Genomic DNA, 27,510 nt, shown 5'->3' with positions numbered 1-27,510 from the left:
GGTATAGCTGTAGAGTGAAGTTGGGAAGGCGAGCTGGAAAGTCTGGATTGGCTGAGAAAGGATTCGGAACCGGATTCAATTGCTGAGGCAGCCTCGCGCAAGGAACGGCTCCGGAGTGGGGGAGATTAGGATGATAGAAGGAAGAGGGGTACAGTTGGGGAGGGAATGAGTTTGGGGCAGAGTTCTCCAGCGGAGGCAGCCTCACGTGGAAGTCCGCTCCCATAGCCCATGGATAGAGGGGGAGAGAGGGATGGAAATTATCTGAATGGATAGAACGAAGGAAACGGCCCATTTGACCGGTGGAAATTTCAGAGGATGGATGGTGGGCTTGCTGCATGTAGGGAGATAGGATTTTTGAGAGATCTGTTATTGAGTGGAGATTTTTTGAGGTGATGTACCCTTTAATAGTATCGGGGTGGAGGTTTTTTGTTTTATTGAGTTGTGAGGTGAAGGAGGATACAGAAAGGAGAGAAAAATCGGGAAATGACAGATTGTAATTTAGGTGGAAATCTTTGAGGCATTTCCAAGCTGTCTGATATGTTTATACGTTAGGGATCGGGGGGCATGGAGAAGGAGTCTGAGAGGGTGATTTCTTGGAATTTCAGTTCTGAACGGGGAGGAACTGGGGTTGGTGTCAGGTTCACTTTAATGGCAAAGGCTCTGGATCTCTGAAAGAAAGAAGCTTTAATTATGGTTAGCTGAGGAGGGATTTGGGGAGAAGTTCACTTGTGGAGGCAGCCTCACGCAGGGAATGGTTCCGGAGTATGAGAGATTAAAATGGTAGAAGGGAGGGGGATAAAGTGAAAAGAGACAGAGTAAGAATATAACACTTAACGTGCTAGTGGCTGAATAACGAGATTGTTTGGATGGAAGAACTGTTCTGGTGAAGGCAAATGCTTTGCAGCGAAGTTGTATCCGATGATCCAAGTCATTTGCATGGGTCTGTTCATGGGCAATGGGTGGGGCCAAATGTCGGAAACTATCAGTGCTACGTAGAGGTAAGCAGCTGTTTATATACTCTTACTCTGGCTGTGTGATTGGTCGGAATAAATGAACTTGCTCCTCCCGAACCTTGTTAATAAAACTACATATCACTTCAGAAGATATGGATTAAACCACTGGAGTCATATGGATTACTTTTATGCTGCCTTTATATGCTTTTTGGACCTTCAGAGTTCTGGCCCCATTCACTTGCACTGAATGGACCAACAGAGCTGAAATATTCATTTGTGTTCTGCAGAAGAAAGTAAGTCACATCTGGGATGGCAAGAGGGTGAGTAAATGATGAGAGAATTTTCATTTTTATGTGAACTATTCCTTTAAGGTGAATGCTATGTTCACGAGTTTTAAATCAACAAAAAAAGTGACACGAAAAATGCAAATACTGAAGTAACCATGTAATTTTGCTTTTATGACACTTTCTGCTTACGTTTCAAATCGAGTACTCTTTAGCACTTGCACACCTGTCCTTTGAATTACAAGTGCAAAACGTTGTCAGTTGAGCTACTTTGCAATTTGATTGTACTTGAACAAGCTTCAAATTGTAGTTGGTTATGTAATGCAAACATTAAAATCTATCGAATTAATGTACAAGTCATGCACTAAAGTAAAAGTGTTTTGATGTCATAAGATAGCATTGTGTGAGGAACAGGGTAAAAAGTATGTTTTTATGAACATTTAATGAGCATGATAATCTGCTCTTTTACTCATGATTTATTTGTGTGAAAGGGAATAAAAGTCATTGTTATTTTATTACCTCTACTGTTCATTTCACCAGGAAACAGCCACGACATGTACAATGAGCAACATAAAAACCATTTTGCAAAAATGTAGGCATTGACACATAATTCCATGAGGCCAGATAGACCAAAAATTAAGTAAACTTCAAAGTAAAGAAAAATTGATCTTGAGGTTTTTAGAATAGATATTGGGATCATTCAAATAATGATTGAAAATAATTGGAAAATCAATATTTTTACCCAGCCCTATCGGAGACTAAAGTTATTTTAAATGAGCAAAAATGAGAATTCCTATTAAAAAAAGAGCTGTTACAGAGCATCTGAGCAACAACTTGGAGGGTTTGTTAACACATCCTGTGTACTTTCTTTGTGATCCTTTTCATTAGCTCTTGCTCAGTTATCTACAGCAATTCTCAGCTAATTTGATCTTGATACCAAAATATCTCAGTAACAGTTTCAGGACTTGAATGGTCAGTCAGCACATTTATAGGATCTACTCCCCAGCACCCAGCTCAGTAGCAGCCTAGACCATTATTGAACACTCCCTCTGAGGCAATGTCTCTATCTGAGGCAAGCCACAAAAGCACAGCAGGACCAAGACCAAAGTCTAACTGGGATCCCAGAGACGCTGGTGCTATTTCAGCCACAGAGCACCACCCTAATTTTTACAGAGATGGAGGCACTGGCATCAGAGTTAGGCTTCCAATCAGAGGCTGAGATGTTTACTTCTTCATTCTGTGCAATGTGTTGGGCAGCAGTGCAGATATACACTGGCAGGTGGTAGAGAAGATTATGCACAGCACTTATTGGAAGGAACGAGAACAGAAAGTAAGAGAGACAGGGATGGAGAGAGTTTGCGAGGCTGCAGTGATGTGACAGAAGTTGATTAGATCTAAAGCCCTGCAGTCCCAAAGCTAATCAAGAGGAAGAAGCAATCATACACACACCCACAGAAAGCCTGCAGCCATGTTTCCAGCTGTTGCATACTGAATTGTATAAGATCAATGCATATTTTTGTGCATATATTCATATAGCCTCCTAAAATTTCTTGCTAATGGTCTGAGTAACTAAAAACAAACAGACGTTGTTATAAATGACTTTGGAACTTTGTGTGTGTGTGTGTGTGTGTGTGTGTGTGTGCTAGTGTGCAACATCTGCTGATAGTAGCTGTTGATTTTTTAAAGGAATAGTTCACCCAAAATGAAAATGTACTCTTAGATATATCTTTGTGTCATTGCAAACATGTATGAGTTTTTTTCTTCCATGTAACACAAAAGAGGAATGTACTGCCCCCCCCCCCTTTTTTTTTTTTTTACATATAATAAAACAAGTCTTAAATTGTTGAGCTCCAAAATGACCAAAAAGCCACATAAAAGTTTAATTTAAGTAGTTAAAATGTATTCACTGTCATTATGTTCTGAAAATCTTGCCCTCCGCGGTCCACTTTCATTAAAATATGGCACCTTCATATGTGTCACATGAGGTTTGACATCAACGATCACATAAAACCTGATGTGATTTAGTGGCTCTATATTTGATTTGAGAGTAGGGCTGGGGGATATGGCCAAAAAAATTATCACATTTTTTTTTTCATATCGTTCGATATTGATATGTGATCATGATGTACATTTCATGTCATTAATGGGGCGGAACTGCATTCCACATGTTTGTTAGACCTTAAGCATTAATTAAACATAACCTGTTTGTGTACAAGTAAACTCCAGAGGGCAAGCTACCTTTAAAGTATATTCAGTTTAGGATTTATTCCTAAATAAGGTGTGTGTGACCTCTTTTCGATGAAATTTTGGCAATTTCATCTTCAGCTGACGTTTGACTCAAATGAAAGTCTTTCTTGTGACACTCCACAGTCCAGGGCTGCGTCTCCCAAAAGCTTCGCATGCCTAAGTTGATTGTAGAGACCATTGGCGCCAATGGTTTCTACGTTCTACTAGAGGTCTACAACCTGACCCGGGCCTGACGGGACCTGAGAACCTGACAGATTTTGAGCCAGTTTTTCAAGTAGGACTTCAGGTTCAGGTCGGGTTCGGGTTTATAATTAATGAAATAAAACAGGCCTACCAAACTTAGTTAGGGGCCGTTCACACCAAATGTGTTTTTACGCGTGTCTGTTCTGTCTTTTCATTGTTTAAACACATGCTGGACGAATGTCTTTGACATATGCACCACGTCTCACTTTTTCTTCAGCATCTCAGGCAGGACCGGCATATTTTGAACACCATGTCAAGTTCAAAAGAACTTCAAATTGTCAAAAACACATGTTGAAACACCTGCGCTCTGTTTCATTCTTTGCGCTGCGTCTAGATTGCTTTTAGCGCAGGTGTCACAAAGATTCAACAATCTAAACAAGTTCAGGCTGTAAAGAGGGGACTGTTGCATTGTTTCATTTTATTCCAGATTGTTCTGCACCAAGTGAAGTTTCAGCAAATAAACGGTAAGGCAATGCTTTTTTCCCCCCTTCTGCTCTAGTGTACTAAGGGGCTGCCGTGCCTTGTTAAAACTGTATGTTTACTGTTTCAGTACTGTTACGAATGTTGCCTATATGCTTACATAAAATACAGCCTATTGCAACAGTACTTGCTAGGAGAAGAAATTAGATAGTAAGCAATTTCAGGTTCGGCCTTAAAATCTGACGGTATTGTTCAGGCCGGTTAGGGTTTCATTTTAAGGCCCGTGCAGACCTCTACGATCTACTAAGGCTTACAATGCTTTTGGGAAACGCAGCCCAGCTCAGTAGGTGGCGGTAATGTACCATGAGCTGGACTGCCAACTGACAATAAACATCACAAGAAGAAGAAATACTTTCTTGCCTTTGACAGCGCTATGGATCATGTTTTTTTTTTTTTTTAACTAAATAGTACATACTGTAAATAAACAGCATTGATGTTGATGTCGGAGTTGTTGTGTTCAGTCGACAGCTGTATTGCATTGTCAGTGCTGTCTTGTTCGGTACACAACGAAATCATATTAGCCGGATAACTAGCTGCTAGCTAGCATCTGGCCTCATTACCGGTTTTCATGACAGCAGGGCTGCCTGCTAACAGGCGTTATACTTCCTAATCAGCTGATTTCATGACTGTGATTCAATTAGCTATTTGTGTGTATAACTTTGCCGAACTGTTTGCGTCTTTAGCGACACGTAATTTATTATCTCGTCTAGATGTATAACATAGGGTAAAAATTTTAAATTACTCAAATGTTTATCATCGATATCGAAAATGTATTTTTTTTTTCGATAAATATCGATATTGTTATTTGAGAGTTGTAGCGGAGGGCAAGATTTTCATTGAAAATCAACTTAATTTTCAGTCTGTCACAAGAAGCTACTATATCAGAAGCCTTGGAATATAGCACGTGAGTCTTTCTTTTTTTTAATTTTTAATTTTAATTTTAATTTTTTTTTGGAGCTCAACAGTCCAAGTCCCCTTTCACTTCCATTATATGGAAAAGACTAGAGTGGTCACTGGTCAGTACATTCTGCAAAATGTTCCTTTTGTTTTTCAAGGAGGAAAGAAATTCATATTGTTGTGGAATGACAAGAGGGTTAATAAATGATAACAGATTTTTCATTTTTGGGTGAACAATTACTTTAACAGAGGCACTGGGGCCATGCTTTTTCAGAACAGATCAAATCGTTCTGTTAAATCTTGTAGGTCCCCAGGGTGCAGGCCAATGTACCACTACTACTTTTACTATCTTTTCGAAGTGCTATATATTAAATGGCCCTTCTGCAGCAGAGGATAGCTCAAAAACTCTACAACAAATGCACAGAGAAAAGTAATGTATTAATTCATGAGCATTAAAAATGGAAGTCTTAGGAACCCTCCATTTTACAATAATCAGTCTGAGCGCTACTTCTCCCTCCCTTGCTCGAATCTTTATCTTCATCTTTCTTTCTCTCTGTTTTTCCAGCTGCACACCTCTCATTAGACACATATAAATCACAGTCTGATCTCGCTGACCCCAGACAGCTTCCACATTTCTGGGGCTAATCAGAATACGCCACGCTTTTCTCCTCTTTCCTTATACATTAATATCAACACTTTTCCTTATGTATTAATATCAATTAAAACCTAAATTCTTGATGTTATTAATTAGCATAGAAGATGCCCCCGCCACTTTTAAATCGTTTGTGTGGCAGCATTTTAGGTACCCGGTGGAAAAAATAAACAGCGACAGAGTGACAGACAAGACACGAACAAAGGCTGTGTCTCGTTTGGAAGGCTGCGTCCTCCAGAGGTCGCATTTATTGGCCGCATACATCATCGAGGCTGTCTCGTTTAATTATTTTTTTTATTTTTATTTTTATTTTTTATCTATTGTCAATGCCTTTTATGTATATGCACTTACATTTATACAATTGTTAACCTTTTTTGCATTCCCAATAATAAAATAAAATAAAAATGAAAGGAGTCAGCCTCGATGACGTATACGGCCGACAAATGCAACCTCCGGAGGACGCAGCCTTCCAAACGAGACACAGCCAATATGTAAGCACTGTAAGAAAATAGTGCCGTACACCGCAGCTAACACAAGCACTATGCAAAGACACCTACAGAACCACCGCAGTTCTCAACTAAAATCAACCAGGTCTGACGAGACTCATGTGAAATCATACAGGAGAGAAGCCAGTCAGTTAAGTTTGTGGCAAAACTGTTACAGTGCTTGCATATTGTTCTGTCTTTTACTGCATATGATAATTCATACTCAGAAAGTAGAACTGAAATGACATTCATTACAAGATGATTAGTTAAAACATTTCAAAATGCATCTGCATTGTTTTGCATTTTGTGACTTTCAGTGGAATAAAAACTATTTTTCCAGTCATATACACTACCGGTCAAAAGTTTTGAAACACTTGACTGAAATGTTTCTCATGATCTTAAAAATCTTTTGATCTGAAGGCGTATGCTTAAATGTTTGAAATTAGTTTTGTAGACAAAAATATCATTGTGCCACCATATTAATTTATTTCAATACAAAACTAAAATTTATTTAAAAAAAAAAGTTTTTGAAATTGATGACTTGGATCAAATAATAAAGAAAAGCAGCCAATAAGTGCCCAACATAGATGGGAACTCCTTCAGTACTGTTTAAAAAGCATCCCAGGGTGATACCTCAAGAAGTTGGTTGAGAAAATGTCAAGAGTACATGTCTGCAAATTCTAGGCAAAGGGTGACCACTTTGAAGAGCTAAAATATAACACAGTTATGATTTATTTCAGATTTTGTTTAGTCACAACATAATTCCCATAGTTCCATTTATGTTATTCCATAGTTTTGATGACTTTACTATTATTATAAAATGTGAAGAAATAAAATTATAATAAAGAATGAGTAAGAGTTTCAAAACTTTTGACCGGTAGTGTATATAGTGTTAAAATATCGTCTCGTCTCGTTCTCGTGAACCCAGTATCGTGTATCGTCTCCTCTCGTGAGCTAAGTGTATCGTCACACCCCTACTAACTAATATGTTAATTATGGAAGAATGGCTTCAAGTTCTTAAGTAATTATTCAAGACTAGTAAACAGTTAGCAATAAAATAACAATAAAAAACAGCAATGAATAGAAATAGATTAAAAATAATAGAAAAAAATGCAAATTAAAAAAATTCAGTGTGTTTTTAACAGCTTTAAACATTTTCAACAGCAGTATCAAGTATTCAAGGAAACATTCAGAATGAAATGCAACATAAAAAATCTACTGGTCTTCACTGTATGATTATAATACATGAATCCGTTTTAAAGCTACTAAAGTTACCCAGTCTAAAGCAGTGAGTGTTTTCTCATTTTCTTGTTATGGATGTTTGAATATTATAATGACACTAGACAGCAGCAGGTCTATTAGCTTACGTTTATACTTACAAGTCTGACATTTTAATACAAATCTGCTTTTTTCTCCGCTGTTTACGTTCACTTTAGACATCACTCTCTGTGTTTACATGAATACCTCACCAAGATCATTTTGGAAGAATTTTGAAATCTATTTGTCCGTTCAGGTGCGCATTAGTGCGAGCATTTTCCAAATATGCGCATGTTCAGCACACACACATATGCCGCATGTAAATCAAACAGGGCGCAGCTGTTACTAGATCACTAGCGAATTATAAAATTACATGCTCTTGATTATTTTCAACAGCAGAATAAGAATATAAACTTTCTAATAAGTGACACGGGCCTAAGCTATCACAAATATAGCTGGTTATTTTTTTGTTATTGATGTTTTAATCAGTCTGCTTTCTGGTCGGGCAAGTAAAATTCTCATTCACTTGCCTCTTCAAAAATCCACTTGTCCTGGACAAGCATTAATGTCGAGCCCTGTGAGCCATCAAAGAAATGAAGCAAAAGTGGTTACCTGTCTTGATCTTGCTCCTTAGGGGCCGGTTGCACCAGCTATACATAAGTTACAACTTAGCCTAGTTGTGGCGTAAATCGGCACTAAGTCACAATTTAGGCACTACTAAATATTTGAGCGTTGCACCATTAAACTTAGGTAGAACGTAACCCTACGTATGAACTAAATATTTACGGAAGCCAGGAGTAATGGAATAAAAAAGGAGACTGATATTTTATGACATCAGTGAGCTCATGTTTTGCGTGACAGGCTTCAATCCTTTCGACATACAGTATGATGTTGACATTTACACTCGTTCACATTTACGAGAGAGAAACTTACTTTTAAGTGGCTCTTCAGCATGAAACCATTCAAATGGTGCAGTTTTCAGGGTGTCAAGTTTCAACACATTCAAAATATATATAGGTTATTAAAATTAATAAATGTATATTTTTCCAGCCTGTTGTTTATCACCTCTTATTTATTTTAGAAACAGTTCCTATATATTGTTATTTACACAGGGCAAATATACTATTTATCAAATCTACTTTTATTACATATTGTATTTTAATGGGGGTATAATTTATTACAGCTGACAGCAAACAAAGTTTGAACATCAACCGTAACAAGATCAAACTGAAATTCACATCTTTTTAACACTTCTGTGTACAGATTTGAAGGCTGTTTATTTGATAATACAGGTAAATGTCATATTATGCGCATTACTACGCATTACTTTACAGAGAGCTAACGACCTACTAGGTAAGTCTTGCCTTAAGAACAGGTGGTGCAACCAAATTAAGCACTGACTTAGTTACAAACTAACTAGTAGTTACTAAGCCCTTAGTGTGAACTTTACGTCCCAACTTATGTGAGACCTTACGCACAGCTGGTACAACCCTACCCAAATGCTGAAAATAGTTACGTTGTCAGAGACACTGGTAATAATGTTAATGTTAGATAATTGGTTCCAATGTGTGTGTGTGAGCATGCGCTAGGTAATTAATGGGAAACACTGTAATGGCATTTAAAGAGGGCCATTGAGGGGGTGTACTGATTGTAAAATGTAAGCCTGGCAGTGTACGCAGCATGTACAGGCATCGATCAGAACACTCACTGCCTCTCTGAGTCAGAAACTGAAAAATAGATTTTCTGTAAGTCACAGATGCAGCTTGACCCAAAGCTCATGTATCCCCTCCAACACAGACACACCAGAGCCTTCACTTCAATTCAGCTCAAACCGGACTGATTCAGCTACATCCTGTCTCAGTGTGAGCTGCATTAGCAGTGCTATTAAATTAATCGGCTCTTCGCAGGCAGGTGAAACTGCAGCTCTATATTTTTCAGGTTATGTGCTTGTAATTGTGGTAACTGGGACAATGACTATGGTGGTTCCTCAGGGCCACAACCATCATAGACATTTAGAGGGAAACGTTTCCCCCAATATTTAGATTCAGATGGATGTTTCATTGGCTGAATCTTAAATCATTACATCTGTCCCCACACCAAGCCACTAATTGATCTAGTTGGCTTTTATGCCATGGACGCATATGCCTGCATAGATAAATTATGAGAGCAATTGTTAAAAAGTATGTCAATAAACAATACACCCCTTTAAAAATGTACTGTGGCAAGACCATGGTATAGTAATGGTAACATATGGTAATATTCAGTGTCAGAAATGAACTTTTCCTCACATTAAAACCTAAAGATGTCATTACTGGATGACATCTATCAAGTTTTCTTAATTAAGTATTACTTGAAATTTCAGGTTTTGGGCTCATAACTCAAATATTTAAGTTCATTGAACTTATTTATCTTTAAAATCCATAGACTCAAGATTTTAAGTGTTAATAACTAAAACTTCTGAGTACAAAATTGAGGCTATTGGGAATACCAATAATGCTTGTGTTTGAATTATTTAATTATGTTTTGTTGGTCAAAGGGAAGTTATTGGTGCATTTAAATAGTTGTAATTAAGAATGTATAGAGGTTTTAGCATTTTTGTAGTATTATTTATGTTTTTTGTTGAAAATAGTTGTTTCGTGTGATGTCACCATTAGGGTGATCAGTGTCCCATTTGGTCAAGTTGGACCCTGTTGACTAATAATTGTGCATGTGCAGTTAAGGTGCAGGTATATGCATTTCTTTGGAGAATTAAGTTTATTTAATGACTGATCTAGAATCAGTCATGGTCTTTATTCCACCTGTGCTATTGTTTGATCTAAAATTGAATCAATTCAATTAAAATTATTAACAGCAGTAGAAACAACAATATTTATAGAGCAAATCAAGTTATATAAGAGTTAAGTCCACTTGCATCTAGTTAACTTAACCTAAATAGTTAAGTTCATTCTATATGAACACCAAGTTAACTGAACTTAATTACAAAAGTTTTGAAGATGCCTTTATTCAGTTCAATTGAGGGAACAAGTTTACTCAATCAAATAAGAAGAGTCAACTTATTAGAGTTTTCATTGCACGAAGGGGCAATATTTGACTCCTGGAATAGCACTTTTCCCCTTTAATATGGCAGTTTTTTCTAACCTGATGAAATGACCCTGTGTCATCCTTTTATGTCAAATACTTCAATTAAATCAGTTAATTAAAGATGATATTATATTGTATGCCATTACCAATCATATTACATGAACATACTGTATATTAATAGTTGTAGTGGTATTGCCACCGATTTCCCAATTTGACTCAATTCAATTATATTCCAAGTACAATTTGATTAAATATCGATTAATTTTGAAATATGTCAGTTACAATGTCAACAGGCATGTTTCAATAATTACATACATTTTCCCTGATCTCTCTACACTGAAAAAAGTGCATAGTGATGGCAAAACATTCTGGGTTCTCTTTTTTTCTCATTCACATATTTCCAGAATATGTTTATTAAGTTAAAACTAATATAATGTACTCAAAAAAAATATATTGGTAATTATTATTTTTAAATAATTTATAGAAATCCTTAAAGGTGCAGTATGTAATAATTTTCATGTAATATTCGCCTTTTTATTGCCAATGTGTGAATGGCTTGTAACGCAACTTAAAAAATTAGTCCTTCCCTGACTTTCTAGGTTGCCTATTAAAGCCTGTATACTGATTTTCATGCGAAGGGAGCAGGTTGGTTTTGCCGGAAAATACAAAGGATGTGACGTTTATGCGCGCTCACGAGAGCCTTTCCTCAGATAGTAATAGCTTCTCTTCCGCTATTCAACAGCAACAACAAACTGCAACACTAGGTAATGTTATCTTAGAGACGGAATCCAGCAAACGTCCGGCTCCCAGCACAACACCGACTCCTACACAAACTCCGAGTAAGCCAAAAAACAAAACGAAAAAAACATTTATCTACTGAATCCCGTCTGGCTAATCGGGAACGTGATCGTGGTCGAGCGAAAACTAGAGTGAACATCGGCAAGGCATTTGATTCCTGGAGGGACCTTCGTTCGGTTTGGCTCTGACCCTGAATTGGCATTTTTCTTATTGGATAGGTAAGCTTACATAACTGCAAAGCATGTGAAATATACTTCCATAAGGATTGATCTGTGTAATTTTAGCTTTAACTTGCCTGCTAACGCTGACGAATTGCAAGCTACCTTGCTTTGTAACTTTCAAATAATTTCAACGATCTCTTTTCAGGTATGCTGATTCACAGTAACTGACATAAACAATGATAATCTGTAATTATTCAGCAAGGTAAACTACAATAACCCATGAAATGAATGTTAGACAATGTTCAAGATAATGCAAAATGCTCCATTCATTAGTGTAACGTAACTTGATTAAACAGAAAATATATGCATTCTATTGTTATAAAACAATAGCGCATCGATATATCAAAATTACGTTTGTGATGGAATCACATCACTACTGAATTGTGTCAACATATTTATAATATACAGGCTATTTTATAAACAGTTACTGTTATCATCCACCAAATTTAGCTAACAGCTATTGATAAAGCTGCCTAGCTAGCTAACACCAACATAGGCTATCGTATAAATGCAGTCAAAGTATCATGCAAAGAAAAGTGATTACTTCAAACTGCAGTCTCGCATAGCCAGACCTATATCCACACTTTGTTTTAGCCCTGTTGCAGCACTGGAGAGTCAAATATAATATACAAAGTTTGTAGTAAAACAATCATAACTGTGTAATTTTAATTATGCTACCTCATCTGTCAGCATAATGTCGGTGAATCACGTTCAGTCTCTTTGTAAGTTACGTCATTGTTTTGGTCGATGCTCGCTCGCTCGCATCCCTATGGAGTGTGTGCACAAGCATGAGCATGAGCACGAGCAACAGGTAGCTGGCTGCAGTTCACTTAATGGCCACAGGTGTCATTAATAACAAGGGTTTCTGAATCCTGTATTCTGAATGAATGCATACTGCACCTTGAATATTTTAAGTTGTATTAATTTAATTTTGTTAAACTACATAATTCAATTTGATGGAATTTTGTTATGAAATTAAAATGTGTAAATCTTAAAAATAGGCTAATATATATATATATATATATATATATATATATATATATATATATATATATATATATATATATATACACACACACACACACACACACACACACACACACACACATATTGTTGTTGTTTTTTTTTTTGGAGTGTGCAAACACACAGGAAGAGATATCAACATTTCTCCAGATTTGGAATGAGGAGCATATTAAACAAAACTCCATGTCAATTGAATAAAATAGGTAAAAATAAAAAATGTTTTTATTTTTACCTGTTATTAAAACACAGAAAAGCAAAACATAAATACACAGAATCAAATTTTAACACCCACTACCACCCCTCCCCATCCCCAACCCCACCCTAAAAAACACCGATGTGGTCATGCATGAGCATTCAGTGAAACATTCCGAGTCAAACGATACCCAATTTTCCCATGTCGGCCATTTTGGGCGTCAGACATTTTGAATTTTGTTGCAAAATGCTGTATTTTATTAACGCATTGGCGTATCATTACGAAACTTTGTATGTGTCATCGGGACCATGCCCTGAAGGTGCCCAAGAAGCCACCTAGTGGTGGAAAAGTTTTTTTTTTTTACTTTGTGAGCTTATAACTTTTAGTGATGTTGGTCTATTTTCACAAGACTGGTCTCGTTAAGTTCGGGAGGACTTGCCGAGCACAAAGATACCATATTTGCTATGGTTCACCTTATGGCCTGTTGCCACTTCGAAAATAGTTCCGAAATTACTTTAGTGAATTGCTTCAAAGCCGTTCGTCCGATCGGAATGAAACCACCAAAATAAGAAGCGTCATTAGTAAATGTCTTAACTTGAAAAAGAACATGGCAAAATTTTGCTCGGAAATGCCAAAAACAGGCCGATTAATTTTAAAAGTGGTGCCTGCTTTTATGTAAATTGATATAACTCTTAAGTGAAATTAGATATTTTCACCAAACTTGACACAATTATATAAGGGCTCAACCTGAGAACACACAGAAAAAGTTGCGGGGTTTGGCCATTTGGTGTCGCTATAACAGGGAACAATATTAAAATGGCTCTAAATATAGAAATATTGGTCCGATTAATTTCAAAATTTGCATGCAGTGTCTTTGCATTCAGTGTCCATCACTGATCATGAGGACAGTTGCATATGTTGAGAAACATGGCAGCCATTGGCCAATCATCAACAAATTTGACATTGTAAAAATCCTACAAAGTGCTCGAGAATAAACAAAACATTGTATAGTGTGCAATGTTGCACTTAACACCCTCTGCACAACCTTGAGTAAACGCTCTTTATCAATGTACTAATAGCCAAAAGAGCAAGCACTTTTGTTCTGCCGATGATAGAGATTTTAATATGCAACTAGTACAAAATAGAACAGTAGTGTATCTTGAGAAACATGGCCATAGATGTCTACAGCATTCTTCAGAATTCTAACTTAAAATGCGTTACGATGCTTCTTTCACTGCTCATACTGCCGATAATTGGCTTGAACCCGGTATTGCTGCTTGCAGCTATATTTCGGTTTATTATTTTAATATAATTATTTATTATGGAGTTATATTATTTATTCTATTTATTTTATTTATTTTCAAAAGGGAGGCTTTTTTTTACACATACTTCCATTAAAAAAAAATGGTTTCAAGTTTCAATTAGAATAAAGCGTTTGTTTTAAAGGTCATTGTAACTGATAGCAATAATTGTGTAATACTGTATACCGTGATACCGTGATATTTTCTGAGACGGTTATCGTACCGTGACAATCTCATACTGTTGCAACCCTAGTTAGGACCCAATCCTCCACATGTTTATTCCCCACATTGATGACCGTCCCATCTCCCAAAATACAGAGTCTGGGGCAAAACGAAACCCGAGTGCCCAAGACATCACATACAAAATTCTGAACCCTCAACCAAAACTCTTGGATCTTAACACACCCCCAAAAAACATGGGTTGTGTCTCCATCCTCCGACTGGCATTGCCAACAGGTGGGTGTGTCTTTAAGACCAAGCCTGTACAATCTTGAGGGGGTCCAATAGAATTTATGTCAAATCTTGAACTGCATAAGACAAACCCTTGCATCTCTAGATACAGACTTGACATTTTTTAGAATCCTAGCCCACACTCCCTCCTCCAGTATCAAGTTTAAATCTTTCTCCCATAATCTCTTGATAGAAGTTAGAGCTCTGTCCCCCAAACTCTGAATTAACAGGGAGTAATACACTGTTGCCTCCTGACCTTTTCCAAAAGCAGTAATCACCTCTCCCAGAGCATCTGCCGCTTTAAGGGGTGTATGCTACTCCCAAAAACAATACAGGACAGATGGCGCAGCTGTAAATACCTATAGAACTGAGATCTGGGAATCCCAAAATGTTGAACCAAATTTTCAAATGATCTCAACACTCCACTCTCATATAGGTCACCGAGTGTAGTAACCCCCCTCACAATCCACTCTGACCAGCAGAAAGGGGACTTATCAATACATAATTTTGGGTTCAGCCATATGCTTGAGGTAACATTAAAATAAATGTCCGAATTAAACACTCTGGACACTTTTGTCCATACCGAGTGCAAATGCGAGATAACAGGGTGTAACTTAACCTCTCCGATTAGTTTGATAGAAAGGCTTTGCATTGGCAAAATAGGGGCAAGAACCTCCTGATCAATACAAAACCAGGGAGGGGTTCTCTCAGGTGGAAGCGACCAATGAGCCAAGTTTCTAAGACTGAATGCATAATAATAAAACAAAATCTTGGGTAGGCCTAGCCCACCTTTGTCAGTCAGCCTATGTAACTTATTAAAATGTAATACAGGACACTTACCATTCCAAATGAAGGTCTTCGCTATGCTATCAAATTGCTTGAAATAAGAGAGGGGGACATCTACAGGGAGAGATTGTAGCAGGTAGTCAAATTTTGGAATACAATTCATTTTAATAACATTAACCATCCTAATCATAGATAAATGTAATGAAGCCCACCTGCCCACATCGCTCGAAAACCTTTTTATTAAGGGATCAAAATTAACTCGAACTAAATCAGACAAATTTGCTGGGAATAAAATGCCCAAATACTTAATGCCTTGTTTGGGCCATTGGAAGGCGCCCGGCTGGAAAGGCATTACTGGGCAGTATGCTGTCAGAGCCAAAGCTTCGGACTTAGACCAATTGACTCTGTATCCTGAGAACTTAGAAAAGGAATTAATAATTCTGTGGAGGCAAGGCATAGACCTAGTGGGGTCGGAGACGAATAATAAAATATCATCTGTGAAAAGCAAAAGTTTATGCGCCACACCTCCCATCACCACCCCTGGAAAATCATCTTCCCTTCTTATCACGGCTGCTAATGGTTCCAGGGCAAGCCAGAACAATAATGGGGAAAGAGGGCAACCCGGCCTGGTGCCCCATCCAGAGTAAAATAATCTGAAATTAATCCATTTGTTTGTACCGCTGCTACCGGGTGTCTATAAAGTAACTTAATCCATCCAATAAAAGTATTCCCAAACCCATATATTTCCAAAATCTTAAAAAGATAATCCCATTCTACCATATCAAATGCCTTTTCAGCGTCAAGTGAGATGGCCGCGACCGGAGACTGATCATTCGCCACTGACCACATAATATTGATGAGATGCCTAATGTTATCAGAAGAGCTGCGGCCCAGAGTAAACCCCACCTGATCTATATGTATAAGAGATGTCATAACTTTACTTAATCAGTTAGCCAAAATTTTTGACAATATTTTAATATCTAGCTGGATCAGGGAAATTGGACGATAACTCTTACACTCGCTTGGATCTTTGTCTTTTTTAAGAATCAGACTGATCCAGGCTTGTGTTATGGTTGGCAGAAGTTTCCATTCTTTAATATTTCCATATAAACTTCTAACAAAAGTGGAGCCAGTTCTGTAGCATAAGATCTAAAAAATTTAGCAGCAAAGCCGTCTGGCCCTGGAGCCTTACCAGTAGGCAAGTCCTTAATTACCTCGCTAAGCTCCTCCAAGTTTATCTCAGAATCAAGATAATTTTTTTGTTCAGTCATCAGTTTAGGGAGTTCTAATGGTTCCACAAAATGTCTAATATCCTCATCAGTAGACAAAGACGTGGAACTATAGAGATCAAGATAGAATTCTTTAAAAGCATTATTAATATCAATGGCCGAGGTAAAAATTTCACCACCAGCAGATTTCACTGAGGGAATCGTAGAAAAAGACTCTCTCTGCTTTATATATCTAGCCAAAAGCTTCCCTGCTTTGTCCCCTGACTCAAAGTATGACTGTCTTGCCCTGAATAACCAAAACTCCACCTTCCGTGACAAAATAGTATTATATCTGTATTTCAATCGGGTCAATTCTCTGAGGCCATCAGATGACATTCGGCGCTTCAGCTCTGCCTCCACACTTTTAATATTCCCTTCCAACTCCACAAGTTCTCGTGCTTTGGATTTTTTGATGAATGAGGCATACTGTATGATCCGACCCCTACGAACCACCTTAAGTGCCTCACAAGCCACGCCCACAGAGGATACTGAGGACCAGTTGGTCTCCATATAAACACTGATTTCAGCCTTTAACATTTGTTGGAAATCAGGATTTTGCAAAAGGGACACATTAAGGCGCCAAGTATATGATTTCTTTTTCTCTATATGTGGCATCACCTCTAAACTCACCAGGGCGTGATCTGAGACTAAAATGTTTCCAATTGAGCTATCCACAACAGATGAAATAAGGGATTTGGATATAAAAAAAAAAAAATCTATTCTAGAATAAATCTTATGGACTGATGAAAAAATGTATAGTCTCTACCAGATGGGTTTAAAAGTCTCCAAATATCTGTAAGACCAAGATTTTTACAAATCCTGTGAAGCGTCAATGTTGCGCTAGGGGGCTTGCACACTTTTGCTTCACTATGATCAAGGACTGAATCCATCAATAGATTAAAGTCTCCTCCCAATATATCATGAGAGGTGCCAGCAGCTTGCAACATCCCTTCCAGATCTATAAAAAAGCCCTGATTATCAGCGTTAGGTGTGTAAATATAAGCCAAAATCAATCTTTTCCCCTGAATTTCTGCTAAAACTATTATGACATTTCCTAATTTATCTTTAATCTGATTGAGACATTTGAATTGTAGATGTTTACTTATCAATGTAATGACTCCCCTGCTCTTACTCGAGCCAGCACTAAAAAAACATGTCCACTCCATGTCTTCCCAAATTTTTCAGTGTCCTGCGGGGAAAGATGCTTTTCTTGAAGAAACACTATAACACATTTCTTACGTTTAAGAAAAGAAATAACCTTCCTTCTTTTTATGGGGTGCCCCAACCCATTCACATTCCACATGGAGAGAGACAATCCACTCATATTAACATTTGACATTATAACATGTGAGAAAAAATTGATTGTGTGTCAAAAATAAAATTATAAAGATCACATTCCAACATTAGTGCAACAGTCAAACGGAAAAAAAAAAACGTGCACACGACAGCGCCAACTGGCGTCCATCCCTCTAAACTTAAACCATGTACGCCTACGAGAGTCCCCGCGACAACTTTGTCATCGGATTGTTCAAATCCGGTGTTTCCAACTCCAGCCAATAGACGGGATAAACACAAAGAACATGCAGATTCATCCACAAATGTCCCGAAGGAGTGTTATACCGCAAAACAAACTCCAGCCGCTAGGCGGAACCAGCACAAAAAGAAAACAAAACAGGATCCTACTCTCCACCCTCTCAACTCTGGGCATCACAGGAACTGTGCTTGACTGGTTTAATTCCTATCTCTCACTTCAAGGTAGCCTGGAGAGTTGAGGTGTCCAAGTCACATCAGCTACTTTCTGGGGTACCTCAGGGCTCAGTGCTTGGGCCACTTCCCTTCTCTATATACACAAAATAACTGGGACCCATCATTCAGGCACATGGTTTCTCTTACCACTGCTACGCCGATGACAAACAGCTCTACTTCTCTTTCCAGCCCAACAACACCATGGTGACTGCTCGAATCTCGGCCTGTTTGGCAGACATCTCGGCCTAGATGAAGGAACACCACCTGCAACTTAACCCAGCAAAGACTGAGCTCCTCGTCTTTCCAGCCAACCCTGCTGTCAAACACAACATCACCGTGCAGCTGGGTTCAACTACAGTAACGCCTTCCAAAACGGTCAGAAATCTAGGGATAACCATCAATAACAAACTCAATTTCACAGACCACATCACAAAGACAGCACTATCTGGGGGGCCTGGATAGCTCAGTGAGTATGACGCTGACTACCACCCCTGGAGTCACGAGTTCAAATCCAGGGCATGCTGAGTGACTCCAGCCAGGTCTCCTAAGCAGCCAAATTGGCCCAGTTGCTAGGGAGGGTAGAGTCACATGGGGTAACCTCCTCGTGGTTGCAATCATGTGGTACGCTGTCGGTGGGGCGCGTGGTGAGTTGTGCGTGGATGCTGCGGGGAATAGGATGCAGCCTCCACATGCGCTATGTCTCCGCGGTAATGCGCTCAAGTTGATGATCTAAGACACAGAGGCAACTGAGATTTGTCCTCTGCCACCCGGATTGAGGCGAGTCACTACGTCACCACAAGGACTTAGACTTATTGGGCATTCCAAATTGGGGAGAAAAAGGGGAGAGAAAAAAAGACAGCACGATCATGTAGATTTACACTCTACAATATCAGCAAAATAAGACCCTTCCTCTCTGAACATGCCACACAACTTCTTGTTCAGTCACTTGTTATAACTAGACTGGACTACTTTAACGTTCTCATTGCAGGCCTCCCTGCATGCACAATTAGGCCCCTGCAAATTATCCAGAATGCAGCAGCACGTTTGGTCTTTAATGAACCAAAGAGAGCGCATGTTACACCACTCTCTTCACTGGCTGCTGGTTGATGCACATATCAAATTCAAGTCTCTGATGCTGGCATACAGAACAGTCACTGGGTCTGCTCCAGCATACCTAAAATCATTTATGCAAAGCTACATTCTCACCAGAAGCCTGCGGTCAGCTAATGAGCGGCACCTTGTTGTACCAACACAAAGATGCACCAAAACACTTTCCCGGACTTTCGGTTTCACTGTACCATGTTGGTGGAATTACCTTCCCAACTCCAACCGTGAGGCAAACTCACTCTCTGTCTTCAAAAAACGGCTAAAACACATCTTTTCCATGAGCACTTAACCATTCACTCATAAAAAAATAAATTAAAAAAAATTTCATTATATATATATTCTTGTTGCACTCTAATCTGTCTTGGATACTACTATTCTGATGCTAGTGAAACTTTTTAAAGCAGTACTTTTCATAGCACTGTCTCCTTAAAATAAATAACTTATGATGTATTCCTCTTTTGTAAGTCGCTCTGGATAAAAGCGTCTGCCAAATGAATAAATGTAAATGTAAATGTAAACTACAGAAAAGCACCAGACAAGGCTGTTACCTCATATTTAGGCTTACCAAATGTAATAATTTAAGAATCAACCACTGATAAACCCATATGGGTCGACCACTAATCTGAATATTGGGTGAGGACACCTATGACCCTGGTTCCAGGTTAACCAAGTCATTTTCATCTTTCTAAATTATTATTCTTTTTAAATCTCCTACATTGACATGATCTGCTGCCTTCAAAATCTTCGTTTTCATAACAATCCTTAAATCACAGATCAGTGAATCATTATCCTACAGGAACACGCTCGAATCCTGTGATACAACCTCGATAACTCACTGCTAAATTTGTTATTGTGATGACGAATCTGGACACACCGCCCTCGCCCACGAGAGCAGGGAAGGTGCGTAATTGCCACCTCCGCCTCCGCGCGAGGTGCATTTTCACCAAAGATGCTGCCTGTCTTCATCAACTATACATGAGGATGCCTCATTTACACAACCTCTACGTTATATTCACATATACTGTCCTTAAAACGTATCCAATTTTAGAATTGCAGAATCTGATTATTAATGGTCAGGAATCCTTTTGTTTTTAGTGTGTAGCTATGTAATCTCGATTCTGAGTTTAAAATCATTTATTTACAAATTGAAATTGTATTACGCTATTAAAGAAGTCTTCGGTTGGCCCATTTCGCCATCATTGACAACAGACGCCTGTTCGCTCCTGTACTTGAAATAAAACCATTAAGACTTAAGAGAAATTGTTTCAGCAGTTGCAACTCAGTTTTAAAATACCTGAAAGATAATTTTAAAATGTAAGACGTTGCCATGCCTGTTCTTTCTTGACCTCATCTGCGCTATTAGATTAGGTTTTGCGGTTAAGGAGCAAAAGCGCATCACGTACCTTTCATCCAGTCCACAACTTGACTGGGACTCCATTTGCTAACAGGTTCCATGACGAGAGCCATCCTGAGACTTTCTGTAGTTTCCCCCTCAACACGGGTGCGAGAGGTTGCAGATTTGGTTTAACGCAGCCCTGGGGAGCTCAGATCGGTGGTCCCACGTTAAGCGCCTATATTAGGCACCCGGTTATGCGATTTCATCCCATCCAGCAACGCGTCACACCAAAGGACATCCACCACCACATTCCCTAACACACACACACCAGGAATGTGCGTCCCAATCGTTTACTTCAGCAAACTCAACCGTTTCTCATTCGTTATACCTATTGACATCCTAAACCCGTTCCCCGTTTCAGTTCAGATCCTGGCATACTGTGCCATGCTAAGTCTTCACCGGGTCCCCAATAGCCGCGTCTTCATGCTTTGCAGAAGCAGCAGTCTTTTCTGTCTCCCCTCCTTTCTTATTCTCCTCTTCTGAGGTCTGTGCCTTTCAGAGGTGGACTTAGCGGGAATATGGAGTACGACAGCGAGAAATGAAATGAGCGGTGTACCCACGCGGGACTAAAGTGAAAGTCGCTTCCAAAAAAATAAATAAAAAAGCGGCAAGCATTGATTCAATTGGGCGCGCGCTCCTCCTGTGGGTGGCGCGGCAAAGTGAATTTGACTCCGCGCGCTCGATTTATTCCCGCGAGGATAAAAGGCTTTCGCCCGTGTTCATTTTAATGAGGGCACGCTAGTTCGCACTGCTTCAGAAACTGTAAAAGCAGCGCGCGCAAGTATTTGTCTGTAATATGTAATGATGTTAACAGATGGGCTATATAGGAAATGTATAGTCACGGACCCAGCCATGCTTGAAAAAATATTCATATCCTTGTCCACACCAAAATTGTACTCTGTTGATATAAACCATAAGAGTGACAAATATAGCTCAAGGATTCATGTAAAACTTATAATGCGAGAGAGACATTTGGCCAATTGCACTTTTTTTTTTACATACAGCATCTATAATTTACACACAGAGCTCTGAAAGGAGTAGGGGAGACCTAGCGGGAATATGGGAAGTTGTCACAGTTACTATATATCATTAAATGTATAGCTTTGAGTCAGAGGCACAATTACATAAATGCTTTTATTATATATATATATATATATATATATATAGTTATAGACATACAGTACTTAGTACTTTATGTTGTTTTTAAACAGTTCAAAACTGTCATATAATTCTATTCTCTAAATTAAATTTCAATATCATATTTTTCTTATAGCTGTTGAGATAAAGAAACATACTAGCATCTGTTAAGCCAAGGTACAATTACACTCACTGAGCACTTTATTAGGAACACTATGGACTCTAGAGACAGTTACAGAAATACTCAAACCAGCCCATCTGGCACCAACAATCGTGCCACGGTCGAAATCACTGAGATCCAATTTTGTTTCCCCCCCATTCTTTTGTTTGATGTGAACATAAACTGAAGCGCCTGACCTGTATCTGCATGATTTTATGCATTGCACTGCTGCCACATGATTGGCTTATTAGATAATCACATGAGGTGTAGGTGTACAGGTGTTCCTAATAAAGTGCTCAGTGAGTCTATTTTATGAATGTAGATTTTAACTGTGTAAACTGTGTTTGCAGGATAATTGTATTTTAATGTCAGGTTGGACATGGTTTGCTTTTTCATGCATTGCTTTGTGCTTCATGACTTTTAATGATTACATTCAGCTAAAAGTCAAAGCATCTTTCTAATTTAATGGCAGGTTCCCTTTAGAAAAACTTACTGTACTCAGTGTGATAAGTTGCCCCACTACTGGGTCAATGTAATTAATTATATCTTGTTCCTGGACAATAACATTGCAAATACTCATAGATTTTTTTTTTATTATTTATTTATTTGTAGCCAAGACTTTAAAGTATGCACCTATACAGTGCTTAACTTTCACAAATAAATCTTGAGAAATATTGACTGGAATTAACATTGTGACAACTAGCCCCGTTCCCCCCATAGCTCAAAAATACACATATGACTCATAAAAGGAGAGAGAGATTTGGCCAAAGGCATTTATTTTTACATATGAGAATTATAAGGCAGCACTGAAAAGTATCAACAACCAACTCAAAATCACATCCCTAATGGTAAAATAAACAGTTACAACATGAATTATTCACAGACAGAGGAATAGGCCTATACTTTTTTGGCATAATAATTAGAAACACAAAGTTTGTTTAATGTTAATATAGTCTATTAATGTTGGCAGCCTTTGTTTCCTATAACACTGTGCAAAGTCAAAAATAAGATATTTGCTTCAAGAATTTTGCCGTTAGACATCTGTAACTGGTTCACTGAAACACAAATATACAAAATTAAGGGCTTGGTTGTAAATATTTCTGTGAAATAATGGCATTCCTGAGAAAATATGGCATGGTTTGTCATTAACAGTATATATGACAATGAACAGAACAGTTTTAAGAGAAAGTGTTTTCTACGTATATGAACTGAGTGGTGTAGCAAACCCATCCAACATGGACAGTTTCGCAAGTTCACCATCATCTCTGGCCTTCATCCTGACTGCCTATTGATTCTGTTCCAACTCATCCTAACTTCAGAACCCGAGCAGATGGAGCCAGAAGGCTGGAGCTAGGCCCAGATCAGGCCCCAGTATGTCAGCATGAATCATACAAGAACCTCACCACAGAGATTGAATGATTAGTGGGCTCTGCCCCACAAACATGCACTCTTAATCGCACAGGGAAAGTAGAATCAGAGCAGGGAATACTGGAGCTGTCGGATTAATTTGCAGCCAATTGCTGGACAGAGCTCTGTTTTTAGCCCATGATTTCATATTTGTCCCCTAATTGTGTACTTTTATGAGAGCTGTGTGTGGCTAAACCTCCTTTGATTCAGAGATAATTGTCAAATCATTTTTTTACAGATCTAGGGTAGTGTGCCACCTGCTGGCCATGTTTTTAACCTTTTCAGGATATGCTAATAAGAGCTAAGAAATGCATGCTAATACCCAGACAATTAAAAATAATAAATAAGGTTACGCAGGATAAACATATACTGATACATAAAATACATAAACTTCACCTCGCCATATTTAGTGTGACAGTTGAGTCCATTTCTGAGACCAAATCGCACTAATCCGTGGTTCGATACACGACGCAGCTAGTCATAAATCATCCTCCACTATACATGACCGGTACTTGCTTTTAATGCGAGTGGCATGGAAAATGTGGCTTCTCTCTGTGGTTTGTCAACCCGGAACTCAACCCAACCAGGTTAGGGTCAGTTTCTGTGCTGTTTTTTATTGTTTTTCTATGTAAACATTTGCTAGACATCTTTTATCATTTGAATGCGTTCAGTCTGAATAGCCCCTCTTTGAACCTCGGTTTCATAGGTTTTAAACTTATATTTAGCATGATGCGTGTGAATCATTTTATGCACTGTTCGTCGTACTTCTGTAATTTTGTCCTATCTGTTTCGCCTCACTTAAAGGTCCTGTAAGCGATTTCAGCCGCTCTACTTCCACGAGACTGAGACTACATCTGCATTCATCTGGATAAATTTTAAAACGCGTTTTCATTTTCGAAACGCTCTATGTCCACACTGCCGTTTTCAAACATTCTAAAAGTTGTATGAAACTAATGAAAACTCGCCGTTCCATGTACGAGCTGAAATGCTGGACAGCAAGTCTGAGTGAAATTCGTGTCGCCTTTGAAGGAATGGAATGTGAAGGCTATACAAAGTAACATTAGTCTTTAACAATGCTCTTAAAGTGAACAACAGGCGCAATAACATCGCTACAATGTGGGCTGCCATCTTAATTGTTTTGGGTTAAATGGATCACATGACTGTGTCACATGACTTCAAATACCTCATAGTTTTCGGATATCTCCATCTTCCCTGTCCACACTACAATGCAAAGTCGGCATTTAATTTATAAACTTGGGAAAGCGTTTTCAAAAAGCTCAGTTTTCGCTGACAAAAACGCCATCTCAGTGTGGACGGAAGGCCAAAACGTGGAGAAAAAGAGTCGTTTTCAAATGAAAACGTATTAGGATTAGCCACGACCTCCCTTCCAAAACCCTGAACTCAAAAGATAACAAAATGAGTTTTATTGAGAGCAGATTTAACAGTTGTTAAAAACAACAGCTGCAAAATAGCACCCTCAACTGACAACTGTTATGAACAACATAACGTAGTCATGTGCATTATGCCTCAGTATTTCGCTGCAACTAAAATACTATGAAAACGTGCAAAATTATTGACAGGCAGAAAGCATCATTGTCTGTGGACACATTTTTGTTTGCTGTTTATAGAGTCTAGAGCTGTCACAGGGACCGGTGAGATATCTCAGGACACTTATTTCATGAATAACTTTCAGGGAGTAGGAACATTTTTTGCATACATTCCCATGAAAAAAAATCGCTCACCGGTAAGCGGTTTTTAGCCGTTCTAGAATTTCCACAAGCAGAGCTGTTGGATTAGCCATGCCCCCTCTTTCCAAAACCCCGCACTCCAAAGATACCAAATGAGCTTTGTTGAGACCGACATTGAGCAGAAACGGTTGTCAAAAACAACAGCAGCAAAATTGCGCCCTCAACTGACAACTGTTATGTACAACATGGCATAAAAATGGCATTAAGCCTCAATAATTCACTGCAACTACAATACTATGAGAAATTACAAATGACTGATGCAAAACTACGCAAAATGATTGACAGACAGTAAACATCAGAGATCGCGGTCCACGGACACATTTTTTGTTGTTGTTGCTGTGTACAGAGTCTAGTGCTGACACAGAGACACGTGAGATATCTCACAATACTTATTTCATTAATATTTTTTAGAGAGTAGTAAAAAAAATGTCATACCTTTCCATGAAAAAATAACTTACAGCACCTTTAAGTGAAAAATGGCTAGTACCGTGTCATTCATGAAACGGTGTTTTTGAATGAATTTCGTAAGAGAACGAATTGTTCTCATTTACTTTGTATCAGTTGTGAACGATCAATGATTTAATGACTCACTGACTATAACACATAACACAAATTTGTTGCCACCTACTGGTGTTAAGCACCGAATGTGCAAAAATGCAGACTTAAGTAATCTTTTTGGTGATCCGATTCAGAGACGACCCCACTGGTTTAAAACTACAGACACAGGCCATCTCTGGCAGCTATAAGAATAAACAAACTTTTTAAATTTTTTAATCAAAGATTTGCACAGTTTAACACAATAGGGTATGTGCAGTTTATGAATATTGTCTTACATGTTACTAGTAAGTTGTGCATATTGAGTTGTGATCTAGCAGTATTCACATGCTTAGAGTGATATTTGGGTATCATAGTATTAAATATATTTTTTTTAAAAATTATTGTCTTCGTTCTGGGACAAGTGCAGTGACAAGCGGGGAAAGCACTATTTCCCATGGGGTGAGGGAATGACAGATAGAAAGATTCTGACAGCTCTGTTTCCTTATGCTGTTTTTACTGTGCAAACAGGGTGGTAAACAAACACCTCCAGATGGATGGAGGGGGGCTCAGCTTCAGAGTGCAATGCTGCTTTTGAGTGGGAGAAACTAGGGATTTTTTTATTTCCTGCCAGCCTAGATGTTGTGGAGACGTTACATTTATTCCCCCGTCCATGCTGCTCCTACTCTTCTAGAATGGCAAAAAAGGAACGTATGCTGTTTTGGAAAATGAAGTGGGTTAGCAGTGCTGTCTGACAGCTACCACGAGGCTCCTTATCCACAATAAACAGAGCTGGGTGCATGTTTGTATGACATATGTGTGTTTTCCTCTGCTGAACCAAGAGGTTTCAGGGAACACACTCAACGCTCCTTTTTGCAATTCCAGAACAGTTAATTTTATGAAGCATTCTGAGCATGGATCAGAAATAGATGGAGATTTACAGTAAAAAATTACTTAAATATTGATCTGTTTCTCACCCACACCTACCAAATCGCTTCTAAAGACATAGATTTAACCACTGGAGTCATATGGATGTGAGTTTTTATGTGAGTTTTGGAGTTTCAAAGTTCTGTCCACCATTCACTTGCACTGTATTGACCTACAGAGCTGAAATATTCTTCTAAAAATCTTTGTGTTCTGCAGAAGAAAGTCATACACATCTGGGGTTGCATGAGGGTGAGTAGATGATCAGAGAAATTTAATTTTTGGGTGAACTTTCCCTTTAAAGGAATTATGAAATTATTTACTCCCCCTAATCTTTCCATATGCATATACTGTTATTTTTTCAGTGGAATATAAAATATTTCAAGAATCATCATGCTTTTGCCATATGAGATTATAGTGATCAAGTGCTGTCCGGCTTGAAAAGGACAAAAAGGCAAGTAATGGCTTACCGTCTATTTCTCATACAAAGCTGTCATATGGCTTCAAAAGACTTGGAATATTGTGCATAAGTCATATGAACTACATTTATTAAACCTTTATGGTACTTTATGCCTTTTTTTTTTTTTTTTTTTTTTTTTAACTTGAGAGTCCTTGGTCACTGAACTTGTTTATTGCAAGAGCTGCGTAAACATTATACAGGAATTTAAACATTTGTGTTCCAAAGAAAAAAATAACTGCATATGGGTTTGGCCATACAGTGGAAATACAAAG

At 38.4% G+C, this 27,510-nt stretch overlaps 1 protein-coding gene across 18 annotated transcripts in view; it reads right to left on the bottom strand.

Moving 5' to 3' along the window:
- The window catches only part of LOC127431471 (connector enhancer of kinase suppressor of ras 2-like), a 128,614-nt gene extending 107,203 nt beyond the window's left edge, over positions 1–21,411 (bottom strand). For 10 of the 18 annotated variants that reach the window (XM_051681890.1, XM_051681891.1, XM_051681892.1 and 7 more), the window contains exon 1: positions 20,876–21,411. In XM_051681890.1, coding sequence (XP_051537850.1) covers positions 20,876–20,939 — 64 coding nt within the window. In that variant the 5' untranslated portion in view covers positions 20,940–21,411. Of the gene's footprint in view, positions 1–15,405; positions 15,466–20,875 lie in introns of all 18 variants that reach the window. The other 8 variants (XM_051681883.1, XM_051681884.1, XM_051681886.1 and 5 more) reach the window with 1 other exon arrangement.
- Between the last annotated feature and the right edge of the window lie 6,099 nt (positions 21,412–27,510).

The sequence above is a fragment of the Myxocyprinus asiaticus genome, chromosome 41 (assembly GCF_019703515.2).
Source record: "Myxocyprinus asiaticus isolate MX2 ecotype Aquarium Trade chromosome 41, UBuf_Myxa_2, whole genome shotgun sequence".
Lineage (NCBI taxonomy): Eukaryota > Metazoa > Chordata > Actinopteri > Cypriniformes > Catostomidae > Myxocyprinus > Myxocyprinus asiaticus.
Note: the sequence above shows the minus strand (reverse complement) of the source record. Positions and strands in the feature narration are given on the sequence as shown.